This window comes from Pleurodeles waltl, chromosome 6 (genome assembly GCF_031143425.1).
Source record: "Pleurodeles waltl isolate 20211129_DDA chromosome 6, aPleWal1.hap1.20221129, whole genome shotgun sequence".
Classification (NCBI taxonomy): domain Eukaryota; kingdom Metazoa; phylum Chordata; class Amphibia; order Caudata; family Salamandridae; genus Pleurodeles; species Pleurodeles waltl.
The window spans coordinates 1368910560-1368928390 of NC_090445.1; the positions used below are offsets into that span (position 1 = coordinate 1368910560).

The 17831-nt window shown below is 43.4% G+C and overlaps 1 protein-coding gene across 5 annotated transcripts in view; it reads right to left on the reverse strand.

The window, feature by feature from the left end:
* Positions 1–10682: 10682 nt before the first annotated feature.
* Positions 10683–17831, reverse strand: part of NCOA4 (nuclear receptor coactivator 4) — a 48249-nt gene continuing 41100 nt past the window's right edge. For 3 of the 5 annotated variants that reach the window (XM_069240672.1, XM_069240669.1, XM_069240673.1), the window contains exons 9-10: positions 15770–15865; positions 10683–12097 (exon numbers count right to left, since the gene is read on the reverse strand). In XM_069240672.1, coding sequence (XP_069096773.1) covers positions 12092–12097; positions 15770–15865 — 102 coding nt within the window. In that variant the 3' untranslated portion in view covers positions 10683–12091. The remainder of the gene's footprint in view (positions 12098–15769; positions 15866–17831) is intronic. The other 2 variants (XM_069240671.1, XM_069240674.1) reach the window with 1 other exon arrangement.

Below are 17831 nucleotides of genomic sequence, written 5' to 3' on the forward strand. Positions count from 1 at the left end.
ACAAAAGCAGTAACCCACTGTGCCAAGCACATAAAATACTGTTCTTTGCATGATACACATTCTTTGCAGCAGGCATATTAAACATCTGCGCTACCTTTGAGTCAAAACTGCCACTGCACAAAACTTCCATCTCTCTCCAGCAGATACATTAATCACTTGAGTTAGCGTGACGCTTTTATTTTTGTGGTACAAGGAGCTTTGCAGTGCGTTTAAAACTGCTCAACAAAGGAAGTAATAACTATGAAAACACGCATGCACGTGTTTGTCAGAGTACCCAGCTGGAGAAGTGCCTTCCTCCCAGCCCAGGCCTGCGGACCCCCTGGGAATGTGTCACGGACCCATGGGGGTTCGCAGACCACAGGTTGGGAACAACTGGCATAGCAAACCGAGGAGTCGTCACATATTGAGGAAATTGGGTAGAATTCTCCCCTGCAGGTTGAAAAGCAGGAAAACCCAAATTGTCCCAGACATGAGCCAGAATACTCCACATTTCCTCATGAGTCTCATATTTTCCCCCATAAGACGTAGAAGGACCATCCCCCTCAGAAGAAGAGGAACCAGCAGCGGCCATGTAGGTGGGAGCAGCAGAGGGACTACCTGGACGACAGCTCCAGCCTGGAGAACCCTGGAAACTGCTACCTCAATCATGTCCTGAACTTCCTCACAAGACATAAGAGGAGCAGAACCAGCCATATCAGTCCTTTCCACTCTGGCAGACTGTAATGGCACCGAAACCCCCTCATCTTTGGAAGAGGAAGACAAAATCACTCTTCTGCGCTTTACACCCTTCTTTGACATGACAGCAGCAAACAACTGAAGACAAAACCACCTTGCCAGTCTTGAAAAGGCCAAAAACTACCTATCTAAGCACCAATCACACAAAAATTCATAATTGGCCCCCCAATCAGGATAATCAATGAAACTAGTAAAATAACTCTGGCCCAAATGCACGTCTTACCCCAAAAACCTGCAGAAACAGGCTGTTGGGCGACCAAAGTGCCCTGCGACCTCTGAAACCCAGAAGCACAACCCCAGCCACCAGAGAACTGTCTGGCTGCATCAGACAACGTTGCCGGAAAACCCCAGAGAGGCAGCCTTGCACACCTCCAACAAGCCAGTTACCGAGTGACTGGAAAGATGGTACCAGAGGCCCCACGACCAGCTCCGAAGAAGAGGATTGCCCCCCTCAGCCATGCCAAGGAGGAGAGAAGAGGTAAGTCTTACCAGGTAAGGAGACAAAAGAAAACAGGAGTGGGTGGGGGCGGAGGGCTCTTTTTAAAAGAGAGGGGAGGGGTCTAGGGGAAGCAAAGGTGCCTCATTGGTTAAGGAAGGCGAGGGAGGGACGGGAGGTAATGGCTGTTTTTGTTTGAGACCTTTCCTTCCTTTTGGGCTCTGGCGGTTTTTTGAAAATGCCCTTTATTTTGCGTAGAGATTACATATCTAGAAAGCCGTTGCATGCTTGTAACGTCTTTGCCTAGATTAATGCACCCAGTCTGCTTGCAGAATACAGCTTGTAAAGGTTATTCATTGTATACTACACAACTGGCCTTTATTGACTTATGTTTTGCTTGCATTTATATTTACACAGCAGTTACCAAAATTAAATTGAAAGGCAGAAACCCGGATGCCTCTGACTTTGAAGGAGAGCTCAGCGGGTGAATCCAATAAACAGCCTCTGTGTGTGTGTGTGAAGAAAAAGACTTGGTACTAAGGCTATCGCTGGTTATTTAAAGTTAAAGCTTGCAGGGGCAAAGTCAAATAACACAGCATAACATAGCATAACACAATGTAGCACAACACAACATGCACTGAATAACATAGCATAACACAACACACATAAATCCACACCACACCACATACATCCACTCAATTCCAAACCAAAACACCTAGGTAAAAACACTGTCATTTACAACACCAATAGCTCTGACTCCAGCAAATGTAAGACGGCTTGCATTGCAAATGCTTGTCCGCACCAGTGGGCTTCTAGTAAAGCAGCACGCATGGACCCAAAACAAATGCTCCACTTAACATCAGTATTGACGGAAACTTATGCAGTTGATGTTACCATCCAGGAGGATCGGTAATGATGGTGTTTGGTATCATCACCTAGTCACTGTTCTGTGGGATTTTGAGGCACCTTAAATTAGTTCCTGATTTTAGCCAGAGGGGGCACATCTCAGGGACACCACCAATGTTAGTATGGTAGTGTACCTCTGGATGCATTACAGTGTTCAGTTGTGGCAGTAGGTACAAAAACACATTTCTAGGATTTGGCCTAGAGCACCCCGGGGTCACCCAGACAGAGTGGCCAGAAGAGCAGTCATCAGGTGCCGATGCCTTGAACTACCTATGGTTGGCACCATTTGTGGTCTGCCACCTTGGCAGTCCAACCACTTCCAGAGCTGCAGCTCCTCCCCCAACAGGATTCGCAACTTCACACTGTCCTGCTTGCTGCAGTGTCATATAGAGTTGATTACTCGGTAAAGACACAAAACAGTCTCCTTTGATTAACTGAACCCAGGACTTGAGAGAGAATGTCACAAAGTTGCACCAGCTTGATGTGATGCCTCTGTTCCACCTGGGACCAAAGGCCCAAGATCTCCACCTCTCCCAGATGACTACCCCAACCCAGAGAGCATGCATCGATGTTTACGGTGAGCTCCAGGTGGAGAAGCAAAAAGGTCTGCTGTAGGTAAGGTTGGAGACAGATACCCGCAATCAAATGGTAACTTACCTGTAGTGTGGAAAATGGATTTCTTAACATGGTGTGAGGGCTCCATTTTGTCTAGCATTTCAGTAACATTTGTTCTGTGCTACGAGCAAAATGTATGCCTTCAATCGGTCCTGTTTAATTTCATACTATGCATATGTGCTGGTTTCTTAGAGTTGCTTCGAAACTTTACAAATGGGTTAAACAGCCCTATGTTCTAGTAATGTTATCTCTGTGTTTGAACATCCTGTTCTTGTGGTTCAAAGGTGTTACAGGAAATGTCTGCTTGAACGTGTTTGGAAATTGAGACGCATGTATAATGTGGTAAAGTGTGTTTTTTATTTAGTTTTTTTGCAATGAAAGGCTTCAAAGGCTGGGGGAAAGGTCAGTTGCTTTGCCCAAACTCTGTCCTTTTTGACACTCCTTTGGAGGTGACCCACTGCAGTGAATAAAATGCTATCTTGAAGCATTATCCGAATCCTTGTATTCCATATTGTAGAAAATAAGCCTCTTACAAGAAGAGACTTGTAAATGTATTTCACAGTAGGGGCTTGAAGAATTTTCTGGATTCACATGCTGTGTATTATGGTGCTATCTAGTGATTGGCTCCAGTATTTCTGCGGTTGTCGTAGCTGCCTTTATTATCTTTATTTTCCTCTGGAGTTTGTTCGTCCTCGAAGTTGAAGTTTTTTCGGCATTTCTTCCATCAGCATCCACAGAGATCTTTGTGGTTTGTCTTGCCTTTGGTCAGCGAGATCTTCGGCGCGATGCTGTGTCTTTGGGGAGTCTGTTTTAACTCGACCACCAGCATCTTTTTCGGTGTTACTTGTCTGTTTTTCTCTCCTTAGATGTTGATGTCTACTTCGACATCGATCTTCACCCTCCACTTCCTCTGCAAAGTAATTTTGTTACTCACTCGACAGCACCAAGTTTTGGGTGTGATACCATCTTCCTGGCCCTGCATAGCGTAGTGTGCACGCCTCTGTCTCGAATCTTCAGCACCCTTCGCCTTGAACTCCATGCAGGCCTCACAGGCAACTGAGTAGTGGTCGACAGGCAGATAAACGTTGCAAACCTGATGGCTGTCCCTCTCTGCAAACCTGTGGTGGTACTGTGGACAGAAACTGAATATGTCCAACAGGAAGCCCCCTGTCCGTGCACTCGCTCTTTCTCAATGAAAAGAAAGAAAAAAAAAAACACCTACTTCGACTTGTCGATATGACCTTTTTTGAGTTTTTCCTCTGCTTTCCTTCGACAAAAAAACTCTTGCTTCTAATCTCCTTCAAGTTTGGTGGTCTTCCTGATGCTTCCAGCCCCAAAAGCAGGAAAAAAGAACTTGATGATGGCGACCAAGAGGGAGGCTTCTGGAAAAGGTGTATGACATGACATAGAAGTATAGACCAAGAACCAAATGGTGGAAGTCGTCACCGCCCAACAACAACAAAAAGAGATAAGGACTACGAAAGAAAAGAAATTCCGGACCTAACCATTATATAGCGGAATAATGCAAAACATATGAATGCAGAAAAGATTCACGCTACAAAACCAGAACTTCTGGGCTGCTTTCTTTGAAATATGGGTGTTGCCCTGCAAGCAGTTCCGCTGTGTTAGCCACGGAGCATGAGGGACTAGCCGGATTCACGAGGCCAAGAATCCTCAGAATCTTCAGTGCTGAAACATAGGGAATCAAAACCTGAATGATCTAGATTGGTAGGAGTGGAAAAACTTTGCATGCCAGCATGTCCAAGTTGGCCACTATGAAAGGGATCCTCCATGTAGACTGCAAGTGAGACCTCAGCTCAGTGATGGGAATGCTCCCAGTACTGCCAGAAGGGTGACAGTTACCTGCAGGTGGTCAGTGACTGGTCAGAGAGATTACGTTTTTTAAGGGCAGTCATCAATGTATGGGAATATATAACTATCCGACCTGTGGAAGTGGGTTACAACCACTGTTATCACCTTTATAAACACCCAAAGGGCTGATGTGAAGCCAAAGGACAGGAAAGTGAACTGGAAATGGTCCACAGACTCTTCCCTCAGTCTGTGATGGGGTTGGAACTGAAGTACATGAAAGTATGCATCATGAAAGTCCAAGGACAGCATCCAGTTCCCTGGGCCAGGGTCAACAACTTGCCCTTCCAAAGTAAAGTGATCAGTGGTCGAAGGTCTAAATTTGGCCGGAGTCCTCCATCCTTTTTGGGCACCAAAAATAGCAGGAATGAAAATACTTCACTTTCTCAGCCTCTAGGACACGGTCTATATGGTGTAGGAAGCTGGCCTGGTGTGTGGTGAATACCTATGGTATTATCACCTTATACCAGGTCCAGGTATCCCATTATTAGTGAAGTGTAGGCAGTGTCTAGAAGCCAGTCTCTCTAGAGGTGGCTGTGAATGAGCAGCCAAGACTTATCTTGGAGACATGTAAAGCATATGAAATATCACGGTTGTCACACAGCACTTACACACAAGAAAGAACCACACAGTGTTACAAAAGTAAAGGTACTTTATTTTAGTGACACAAATACTAAATTGCTAGATAGGCAATTCTCCAATAGGAGGTAAGTACACTATTGTAAAAGCAACAGAAAGCAGTGAAAAGAAATAGGCAATACCGAAGTCCTACGGGGAGACCAAGCCATTTACTAAGAAAGTGGCATGCGAAGGTCGGGTCCCTAACCAAGGACGTGGAATCCGTAGAGGGGAGCTGGAGGTACTAGGAAACCCCAAAGGTAAGTACTAGAGTGCCCCCTAGCAACCAGGAGGAAAGAAGTAAGTTATTGGTTCTACCCAAACCAACCCACAAGACTTCAGAGGAAGATATTGCAAGACCCAGACAAGACTGCAAGACCCCAATGGTGGATCCTGGAAGAGGAAGACCTAGAAAAGAAGGGGACCAACTGCAGTTCCAGTTGGAGTGTCCGGTGGTGGCAGGAGCCACTACCCACCAGTTTGTGGATTTTGAAGTTGGTCGACGATGAGACAAAGATGGTCAGCAAGACAGTACTGGAGCAGGTGAAGAGTTCTTGGTTGATGGAGTCGATACTCCACACCGGATGAAGGATTAGAGTCAATCTGTGGTGTGGAAAAACCACCAACAAGCCTTGGCAAAAGTAAATGTTGCGGATGGAGGAAATATGGAGCTGCCAGGGACCAGCAAGGTCAAGAGGGACTCAACCCACGGGGGAGTCCCAGGTGACCCTCAGCAGAGCAGAGTCCAAAGAAGAAGAGGCAGCCCCTACTGAAGAACCACAGGCAGGGAGCTCAGAATCACATAGGCCCACGCAGCACACCTGAGGAGAGGTCCCACATCGCAGGAGAAGCATACAATGGGCTGCACTTCGCAGAGAAGAGTGCTGGGAGCTGGGGCTACAAGGAGCCTGAAGATCAAGGATGCCAACAAGCCTTGGTAGCTGCAAGAGTTGTAGTGCATGGGGGTACTATCCTGTGTAGTGAGGCAAGGGCTTACCTTCACCAAAGTTGGACAGCTGGCAGAGAGGACCAGGAGACCACTCCAGACCAACACCCATGATGCGGGGTCCACACAGCTCAGGATGAGAGGAGATCTATGCAGCCGTTTGTCATTGCAGTAGGTACCTGCGGATGCAGAGAAGTGACTCTTTCACTCCAAGGGAGACTCCTCCTTGTGCAGACTGAAGACTTGCCGCCCTCAGAGGATGCACAGCCGGGGAAATGTTGCAGTTGTCGGAAGGAGCCAGAGAAACAATGTTGCAGAGCAGAGTTGTTGCTGTAGCTGTATATTGTAGGTTCCGGTAGAGTGCAGTTGCGGTTCCAGTGGCCAGAGGTCAAAGTAAACGGAGCAGAGGAGTCCTGCTGGAGTCTTGACCATCGAATAGGATGACCCCCCAAAGAGGGAGACCCTAAATGGCCCTGGAAGGGGGATTGGTCACCTATCAGGAGGGGGCTCGGACGTCACCTGCCTGACCTGGCGAACCAGATGCTCCCAGAGGCCTCTGCCCACCTTGGATTCAAGACGGCAGAATCTGCGCTCTGGGCACCACCCCTGGAGTGGTCACTCCCCTTTCCATTGCCCAGCTTCGCACCAGAGCAGGGACTGGAGGTCTGCAGACTGGTTTATGCAAGGAAGGCACCAAATGTGCCCTTTAAAGCATACTAGTGGCTTGGGTAGGCTATCCCTCCCAAGCCATGTAACACCTATTTCCAAAGGGAGAGGGTGTTACCTCACCTCTCCCAAAGGAAATACTTTGTTCTGACTTCCTGGGATTGAGCTGGTCAAGCAGCAGGAGGGCAGAAACCTGTCCGAGGGGTGGCAGCAGCATGGGCTCCCTGGAAAACCCCAGAAGGCTGGTGAGAGCAATGCTGGGGATCCTCTAAGGAGCCCTCAGAGTGCATGGAACAATTAAACCAATAATGGCAACAGTATTTGGGTATGATTCCAACATGTTTGATACCAAACATGCTGAGGTTAAATTACCATTATATAGCTGGACATAGATAGGACCTATGTCCAGTACATGCGTAAAATGGCGACCCTGCACTCATGAAGTCCAGGAAAATGGAGCTGGAGTTCGTCGGTGCCCTCACACACAGGTACCTGCAACCTGCCCTCTGGGCTAGGAGGGTCTATCATAGGGGTGACTTCCAGTGACCTGGTGCAGTGACCTTAAGTGAAAGGGTGCATGCACCGTTTCATTCACGCTGCAAAGGCAGGCCTGCAGACAATTTATATGGGCTCCCACGGGTGGCATAATACATGATGTAGCCCATGGGGAGCCCCCGGTGCCTCAATGCCTAGGGTACCATATACTAGGGACTTAAGGGGCCACCAGTATGCCAAATGTTGGGTGTTTGTGGTCCAACAACCAAGTTTAAAGGAAGAGTGCAGTCACTGGGTTCCTGGTTAGCAGGATCCCAGTGAACACAGTCACAACATACTGACAAAGGGCCAAATGTGAGGAAAACCATGCCAAAAAGAGGATACTTTTCTACATATGGCCCCTGTGGCTAGCAGTGGCTTAACTTCCTAAGTAAGACCTGTGGCAGAACAGGGCATGATCTTGTGAAGACTGACCATAAACAGGTGGAACATGAGAGGAGGTAGTTGTGAATGGAAGGGCACCAGGCTTTATCTGCTGTAGTCAAGGGTCTTAATTAAAACACACCAGCTGGAAAGAGGTTGCTGGAAGAGGACTACTGTCTTTGAAAGTGACCACGGTCTCTGCTGCCACCAATTCCTCACAAACTATGAAAGGGCTGTGTTGTCTGATGTAAGGTGTGCGACAACAGTCTCTAGCATTAGGCGAGGCTGAGAATATTGTTTACATTTCTGGTAATGTTAATGGAAATGATTAAGGTAAACCTAAAAATAGGGAAGAGCAGTTATCCTTTAAAGCGATCAGGTGACAGGCCGGCTTTTTCACCAAACAGCATAATTACAAAGGAGGCCTGCACATCACAGGAAAATCATGTGCTGTGCTTCTAGGCATGGTGCCCGATCGCGAAACTCATGTTAATGGTGCAGTCCACAGTATGTTGTGTCCATGCCCACCCGCAAAGCATCTTTACTATGACCTGTCCATCTTAGTTTGCCTGTGGGCAGGCACTTCTGAATTCGTTAGGGATGGTAACATTTCACTGGCCATACCTCACAAGGCATGCCATAGCATCCCAGAAGACTGATGTGATTAAAAGACCTCAGTGTCAAGCTGGCAGAGCAAAAGACTTTTGCTGAGCACATCAATCTGCTCTGAAGGCACATTAGGGCAATGCATTAGCATTTACCTTGCTATGGAAGCCTGACCACCAAACTCATAAGTCACCTATTTATCAGGGAGGCAGTCTCTCCCTGAGGCAGGTCTGTGGTGCCTAACTTCCAGATTACTTACTGGGGGATATATTGATGGTTTGGATCAAGTTGCAGTCACCTTATCTGTTAAAGCCTCGTTGAAAGATAATAAAGGGTCTGAAGTAGCAAGCCCAGACTACAATAATTCTGTTAACAGATTTGAAAGAAGTTGCCAAAAATACAATGCAGACAACTACCATGAAAGAGAATCTCCTCATTTGGAGGTTCTGATGGGAAGTCCAGTTAATTCTCAGGGAAGTATCTAGGCCAGCGGTTCCCAACGTTTTGACTTCTAGGGACCCCCCACTTAATCATTACTGGAACCCGGAGCCCCACTGAATCATTATTGGAATCCCGAGACCCCCACAAGCCATTATTGGAAGCCGGTGACCTGGGCCCAAGCATTGCTGATGATTTGAACCACAAAACAATACACAAATATAAAAAATAACATTCAGCAAATACACAAGATGGTGGCATTTAATTTGCAAACACATAACTAGAAAAGAAAAATGTATTTTTAATAGAAAGGTTAGAGCTTTTCTACATTTAATTGAGGCCACTCATCGTCCATTTTGTTGGATGCACCTGCACTGCTCCAATCAATCAATCTGAGGATACTAACTTAGGTTTTTAGCCTCCAATTTCAAATTCCTTCACATTTACAGTATGTTTTAAAATGTTCAATTGTACATTTAGCTTCTTTATTTATATACACGTCATTAATCTTAATATATTGTAATTTTCTAAGTAGTTGGGGGACTCCCTCCCCACCTGATCTAGGCCACTGTCATTCTGTAGATCTAAATAGAGGCCATCATTGATGTAGTGAGATTTTTAGTGGGGTGGGGGGGGGGGTGACTAACTGACTGTAACCTTATCACACAAAGTACATTGAAGCTCTTGAATGGAGTCAGAATCCAATCTGAACATGGTCCCCAGGCTACATCAGTATTGGTATTTAGAAAGAAAATAGGGGTTCATCCACTTGTAACCATAACAGCGTAGGCTAGGCGAGTCCTGCTGTCGGATCTGCCTTGAAGATAACCATCTGGGTAGTCTCCTGTGGAGGTGCCACTTGAGTGGAGGCTACGGTAGTTGGCACCAAGGCCTCTGGTGCGAGTGTGGAGGCATAGGTAGGCACCTGCCAGTGGAAGTCTGATTGGGGCCCCTACTGGTCAATGAGATGTCTGGTGTTCAATGGGGTCAATGTTTTAGCAAGCTATAGCACGGGCTCCCTGAAGGCTTCATCTTTGGAGGGTGTCAAAGGGGGGCCCAGAAAACTCTAGATGCACCAAGATGGGCATCAGGGTGGGTTCGAAATCAAATGACAGAACTGAAATCGGGTCCTTTGAGTAACAACTAGGTGACTTTTCTCAAGTGAAGAAGTGACATGATGGTGACTAGTCCCTCTTGTATTTTTTGCTTTTGTGTCCAAATGTCTCTCAGCTTAATCTTCCACTTGTCCAAGGATGGTAACTTCGAGCATGACTGACGCCCATGACCTGGATTTGGAACAGATCCCAAGCTTGGAGCATGACCGTCCCCCTCTCTTTTATGCTGCACTGTAAAGCTTTGCTTCCCGGTCCCAAATGGCCTTTGATGCACCAGGGAACATTTATCACATGACTTAGATTTAAGCCTGCACCCTAGATACCACAAACAGACATCGTATGGATCGGAGTGACATCTGCTTCCTTTTCTAGCACCATGTCTAGTAAACAAGTTGTTTTGGAGTTGGTAAACACTGAAAAAAAATTGGGAGTGGAGATCCAGATTTGCAAATGGCATGGAGAAGAAAGGAACGCCTGTTAGAATGTAGGGGTGGCATCTTTCCATGTCTAAATGTCACATCCTGGGACCGTACAAGGTCACTGTATAGCGAGTGTAGCCACCCATTAGTCCCGAAAATCAGGGTTTTTTTTTTTTTTAGTTCCGGATCCAGTTTATCACCCGAGGAAAGTCAAAAGGTGAGGGATCTACAGCTAGAATTATCCATCAGATAGCCATCTGCAATACTTCTGACTATGCTGTCCCAGCTGCAGATATGAGCTGTGTGAGAAGCCTGCAAACTGGTTATGCTGCTGCACAGAAAATACACTTGTAATCTGAAAGAGTCTCAACTGAAACAAAAAACAAACAAATAAATCCGGTATGGAATATATTTATTAAAACTCGAGTAATATGGCGGCAACACTAATGGGAAATAATGACATACAAAACTGGCTAACGTAAATACGATTGACCCTGAATGTTGATTTTCAGTTTATATTGTTAAGCAAATCAAAAGGAGAGACAGATTTTTTTAAAAATCAAGTCAAAAAATATTTTGCCCAATCCGTTTTAAAATAATTGAAAATCAATATCACATTTTTACGGACACAAATTTGGTTAAATGTTAAAGACATATATCTCGATGAATTATTAGCATTCCAAATATGCAAAATCAATTACACCTTTAACAAGAACGCTCCAAATCGAGAACATGAAAATATCAAGCAGTGTTTTTTTCAATCCATACTGTTCAAGTACTGTGCGTAACAAAGACTGCATCTTAAATCAAGGGTCCCTAATTGTGCAACCGCCTCAACTGACACCCGGCAATTCTGTGCACACATTTATAAGCCGAGTGTGACTGGAGCAGTTCAAATATGAAAACTGAAGAATGCAATCCCTATTCAAGTTTAAGACCAACAGTATTTGTTCAATCTAATCTTCAGAGTATGGCATATTTTCCATAAGTGTACATGTGCTGATTACTGTAAAGCATAAACAATAATTAAATACGTATTACAAATAATCAAAGAGCATTTAGGTTAATAATAATAATAATATGCTAAGCAGGAAAAGGTTAACAGCTCTTTGTTAATTGGGTGGGCACGGCACTTTGCCTTACTGATTAACACATAACCTGAGTAGCACCTTTAAAAGTTCAGGTATTCCTAATTTTTACCATGTCACACGCTCAGTACAAAAACTTAGCACAACGTTAAGATGCCTGTCAAGGCTTGCGGTATGCCTCACTTTCTTGTACCTGGGTGTAACAAATGCTTGCTAACAAGTGTACTTTGTGCTGGAGACTGGAAGTCGCCACGTTAAAATATTAGTTATATAAATACAATTAGTTGTAAGAAAAAAGAAAAATATTTTCTCATTACAACACTTGGTTCTATTTTCCTACAAAATTGCACTTAAATCCTATTGCATTCTCGCTGATCGTTGTATGCCAGGGAATCTTATAGGAGTGTTGAACAGCATGGATTGATAAACGACATCTCCTAAAAACAGAAATCTTTCCGAGGTTTGTAGAGTTTCAACCTGCTCTATATGTTCTAGCCTTCATGCCGCTTGATTATGGGTAGAAATGACAGAGGGGAAGGCAACTCCGAATAGGTGGCATGACTGACAAGGTTTTACTTATGATGTCCACAAAGATTACCATGACTGGACACGTGTACATCGGACGAAAGTTCAGAATAGATCTCCATCACATAAAGATCTAGCATGTGCGATTTTCAGCAAGAAGGCTAAATGGTTGCTCTAGTTTTTATGGTTCTTCACATCTACAAGAAAGGGAACAAGATCATACGTTAGAACACAATAATTTAATAACCAGACTGCAATTCATAGTAAAACTTAGTACAGGTGGCTCACAAATAATAAGGCTTCAGGTAAAACGAAAACCCGTATTTGTCTGCTTACTTTAACTTTAAGTGCATGTCGTACGTAATATTAATACACAGAAAGGATGCTATTTTCGGCTAACTAAAGATTCAATAGCTTGCCCTAAACTGCTTTTACCTTCACATATTACTTCTCATGACATGTTCAATGACTGCATTGATAACATCCCTAATGATATCTGAAACAATATTGTTGATAACATTGTGCATGGCAAAGGCACAAGTTATATTTACATCCGGAACGTTATAATTACTTGATAGCTAAACCTGATTAATTTCAGTTAGGTTAAAGTGTCAGTTGAAACTTAACCTTTTAAACTAACCACAACGTCCCTTTAAACCCGACAGCTGCAACAACCAAAAAAAAAAAGTTCTACAAAAAATACGACAAAATAAGCATTGACAAAGCCAAGAGGCCATATCCTCCTATTGGCTTTGCTAATGCTGGTTTTTAGAATTGGAATGATGTGGAGTGACAGCACTGCGATCTTAGACTGGTGCCTTTGTTATCAGATCAGGATCTACGATGCCACTAGGGAGACTAGTTTTTGTGCTTCTTATGTTTATGGTGAAAAAGGGAGGAAAACTCTTGAAAAGGCCATCAATCACAAGCATTCGCAAAGCCAATAGGTCTCGCCTATGCAAGAGCTACTGGCTTTGACAATGTGTTGTCACGTTGTAAAGCAGCGTGGCTGCTGTTCAGCATGCCTATAAGTTAGTGGCGCAGAGAAGGTGTTGAGTGCATTGGTGCAGGGTGTTGCAGAGTACAGTGGCGTAGGTTACAGTGGCAATTAATTTAGTGGCCTACAATGATGCGTCGTCGAATGCAGTGACGTATATGAGAGTGGTTCATAGTAAAGTGCAGTGGTGTAGAGTTGAGTGATAGCGGCGCAGAGCAGATTCAAGTAGAAGGTGCCGAGCAGAAGCGAGTGGCATAAAGTGCAGAGCAGAAGCAAGTGGTATGATGTGCAGTGACATAGAGTAAGGATATAGTGGTGCGGTGCAGAGTTCAGTGCCATAGAGAGCAGGAGAGTGGAGCAGTGCAGAGGCACAAAGCGCAGTGACTCGCGTGGAGTGCATTGGGTAAACGTAGAGTGTTCTGGTGTGGAGTGGCATGGAGTAGCTTGTTTCGGAGTGGAGTGGTACAGAGTAGAGGGCAGATGCATAAAGTCGCATAGAGTGCAATGGCGTAAAGTGGTGTACAGTGCAGTGGCACAGAGTGCAGTGGTTCAGAGTAGACTAGAGTGGCAAACAGTGGATTGGCATAGAGTTGTGTTACAGAGTAAAGTCCAAGGCGTAGAGTGCAGTGTTGCAGAGTGGCATAGAGTGGGAGTGGAACTGAGCAGACTAGATTGGTGTGGCCTAGACTGGAGTGCACTGGCACAGGGTTAAGAGGCGTAGTGTGAATTGGCAAAGTGCAGTAGAGTGGTGTAACGAGGAGTGGTGCAGAGTAGAGTGGAGTATGCCTGGTGTGGTAGTGCACTGCCATTACAGACAATTTTAAATTAAAATGACCTACAGTTTTACTAATAAAATACAGGGCAGAAACAAAAATGTGTGGAAACTGCATCACGTAGTTTAATGATTTGTTTTGATCATATTAGAGTATTCGTTTCCAACACACTTCAGAAATAACAAAAAATGTGTTTCATGTGTATTAGCAATTCGGATATATTCTGAAATACTTACACACAAGGGTGTGGAATTTAATAAAATATCTATACTTGTCCATGGGACAGGTTGCTTCATAAATTTACTTGCCCTGTTACAAAATCCACTTATCTCTTTGGTGCCAAGTAGGATGATATATCATTATATAAGAACTTAGACTATAGCCTCTCTGATTATGCCAAGGCTCATACTATACTAAGGTTTGGATACTAATAAATTGCTTGTAGTGCTGCCTTTCCGCAAATCTACATACTGGGGCTGGAGACAACAGTAACAAATAGTTCCAGGCTTAGAATGCCCCTTTGAACACGCACAAACCTACTAACTTACATGTTTTAGGGATTTTCACCAGGTCTTCTCTATCTTTTCTCAGACTAAGAAAGGTTGGAGATTTGCAGAAGTAAAATTTCTTCCAGGATTGGGGAAAAAAGTGGTTGGAGGGAAAGTGAACTTGTAAACGCTCAGAGTGACTCTCCACATGCATATTTGCCCGTACTAAAATGCACTTCACAAATATTTTAGCCTAGTTTTGTAAATTCTTGTGAATTCATGCAAGCTGTAGATCTGTACTACTGGAAGGGAATATACTATGGGTGCACTTTGTGTGTTTTTGCAATATGCAAGAACTGGGCCCCTACCTAGGTCTCGTGTTCACCCTTTTTTTTTTTTTCTGTCTCTATCTACTGACTGGCTTCACTGTGAGTGACGGCATTCTGCTCTTTCACAAGGTGCATATCGGAACACAAAGTAGTTTATTCAGTGCCAGGAAAGCTGTGGCAATGTGTTCTTTTTGAGAACAAAAACACTTTAATTTTTGACAATGTTTGTTTGCATCTCCCACACCTATATAGTAGTACATAAACCATGTGAATACAAGACACACATCGACAAAACCATAAAGGCTGACAACTAACGTCGGACCTTTTGGCTTCCCCAATGCTTGTTTATTTTCATGTTTGCCAAAATCCCATTGAAACTGGTTACCCTGATTTTCCATTATGAATATTTTTTTGAAATATTAGCATGCCTCAACAAATTTTACTGAAAGATGCTTCAAAGAAATGGTATCTAAAACTTCAAAGTAGGTTAGCAACACTTTTACCTACTTGCATTTTTTTGTGAACACGTTTTTAAGCAAAGAATCAGTCTTGCTTTCAACATTTTGCAGATATTTACATATAATCATAGCAATATATGAGCCATATACGCAGGCTCTTATTGTTAAACCAAGCAAACGTGTGTATACATTTTTATACTGGAACCACTGCCAGTAGTTCAGTCGGAGGCTTACAACATTTCCTTAGAGCGCTCATCAGAAAAATAAAGGCTTTGCGTTAATGAACCAGAAGTGCAAGTTCTAAAAGTATTAACATATGAACACAAATATTATCTTAACTAAAGACAATGCCCTTCCATGATCCACAATACACTGTAACCTGGCAGTCAAATGGTTTGTGCTGCAGGGGATTGGGCCTATTTCTTTCAAGGACACAATAATCATGAAAACTTGTCCTGGACACCAAACATTATGTCATGGCATCGAGTTATAAGAATTCCACAACCCTGCCCTTTCTCAAATGATTTTAGAAAGTCAGACAAGTTCTGTGATGCAAGTTACAGTCACATTCCTAAACTTATTTGAAAAGGATTCTTTTCTTCTTGATTTTAAAGCATCAGATCGACTGTTTAGTTTTTACCAATTATGATTAGAGAACTGAACACCCAACTGCACAAAAATATGCTTAACAGGAATCTTAATTTTTCCCCGATTTACGTTTGGAAAACAGTCATTGTTTACGAGGTCGGCAACAAGTCGGGAAGCCACATAGGGGAGTTTTAAAATTATGTTGTACAATATTTTTAAAGTAAAAACACGCTTACCTGTAGAGAAGTGCGGCACAGCCACTGGTCTTTATCTGTTGCTAGTTTCAGGCAGGTAAAAAGTTCACAGACACTTGGCAGACTGTAACAGTCCTGCTAGAAATAAAACAAAAACAAAATCTCTTGATTTGAAATTTCAAGGTGTGTAGTGCAGTCTCAGCCCCAGAAATCTCCATTGCATTTGAGTTTTTAAAACATTCAGTTCATACAAGTACACATGCTCCATTAAGTCTACATTCGGAAACTTGCAGCAAAAACTAGACTCACTTTTATTATTGTCTTTAGACTGTGAATACTGATACACAAATGAGAAAAATCAATCGAGGCCGATCATTAACGTTGAAAACGTGTATTGGCCGTCTGTACAGACTCTTTTTGGTGTACTTTGTTGTGTCACGGTGGGGTCAATATCAATATCACTCTAAGTGAGACATATTTGGTGGAAAGTTTTGACGGACAGGGTGTTTTATAACAGAAAGAGCATAAGAAAGAGTGGAAGAGAGCTCAGCTAGAGGACCACTGCTGTTTGGTGGGGGCATTACACACAGCTATCGCAAAATGAACCAGGAGTTAACTGGAGTAAAGAGAATTTTAAGATACCTAGCTATCAGAAGCTTGGATCTTTAAATACAACTAATTCCTATCTAAGGGTTGAGGACAATGAGATCATCCTGTCGATGCTTAATTTGTATTAAAAAAAATAAAAGTGCCAGTACCACTGATGAATGACAGCGTTGCAGATTACCAAGGCTGCCTAGTTTTGATTCAATCTCATCGTTCTTTACCTTGGTGCCAGACAATTCCCGATTCTTTACTTCATTCTTGCAGGTTCATTGCTCACCTTGCTTTTTAGGTTCTGCCTACAGACTGAACTATTGTTTCTTATTTCAATACCTCAGACTGAAGTATGATCCACACCAATGCAGAAGGCAAATAAGGATCAAACTGTATCCACCATCTCCCCAATTTACATTAACAAAGCAACAATTAGTAACCTCGGGAAAAACCTGGCACACATGCTTCACTGCCCAACAGTGGACATTGCCATTAATAATTGAGATTTTTAAAAATAAAAAAAAAGTGACTCGTGTTCAACCCTACCTTAGATTTTGCAGCAGATGTATGCTAGTGCCATGCGGTAAACGAATACTTTAGAATTGGCCTAAAGGCATGTTATGTACTATACTAATCATAATGCCCTTCTTGCAGGCAATGGGAACCACAGGACACAGAGTGCTCTGCTCTCCTCGACTGGTCGATCTCATCTCACTCTGTCAAACCTCCCTGCATACTTTCCACGTGGGCCAACACATCCCTCATCACTGACTCAATCACCTTGAACAATCATTATTAAGACAATACGTGCTTTCACAGTATGCATCCTTCCACAGCTCCTGTGGCCGTTACTTTTAATGAACAAAATATTAGTCCTTTTCCGATTCATAAGCAGGAGGTAGAGAAGCAAGAACACAGTTTCATAAAACGGCACAAGATTCTTTCTACACACTCCATGATGTATAAATCAGTCACAAAAAAAAAAAAAAAAAAAAAAGAAGTGGCTGGCCTACGCATACGTCAATCTATTTTTCACTTTGCGCGCACCCACCATTAATCCAAATGAACCAGAGAGGCTCCTTAGATCAGGGTGGAAGATCAAAAAACAAACATTAATTAGAACAGTCTTTCTTACTCAGTACTGTAACAGTGGGACTAAAGCTCGAAATTTTGCTAACTGAACGTCACTTTGGGATTTTAGTTTCAATTCCCAGACTACCACAGAAGAATCTAGTGATCTGAAACTTTGAGAGAATGGCATTTCTGAGAAGAGCGTACTTTATACAGATGAGGTATTAATCAAATTCTAAACCCTTGTACATTTGGTCTTTACGACTGTAAAATGCAGAAAGGTAGTGCTGCATCACACTGGGCAAAGAGAAATAAATTAAAAGCAGGCTACAACTCTTTGCTGGAATGGATAGCGATAGGTGTTGGAAGCTGAACTGTAAAGAATAAGCATGTACAATTATCCCATGCAAAGCACAGTTTTGTTACAAAACTGCAA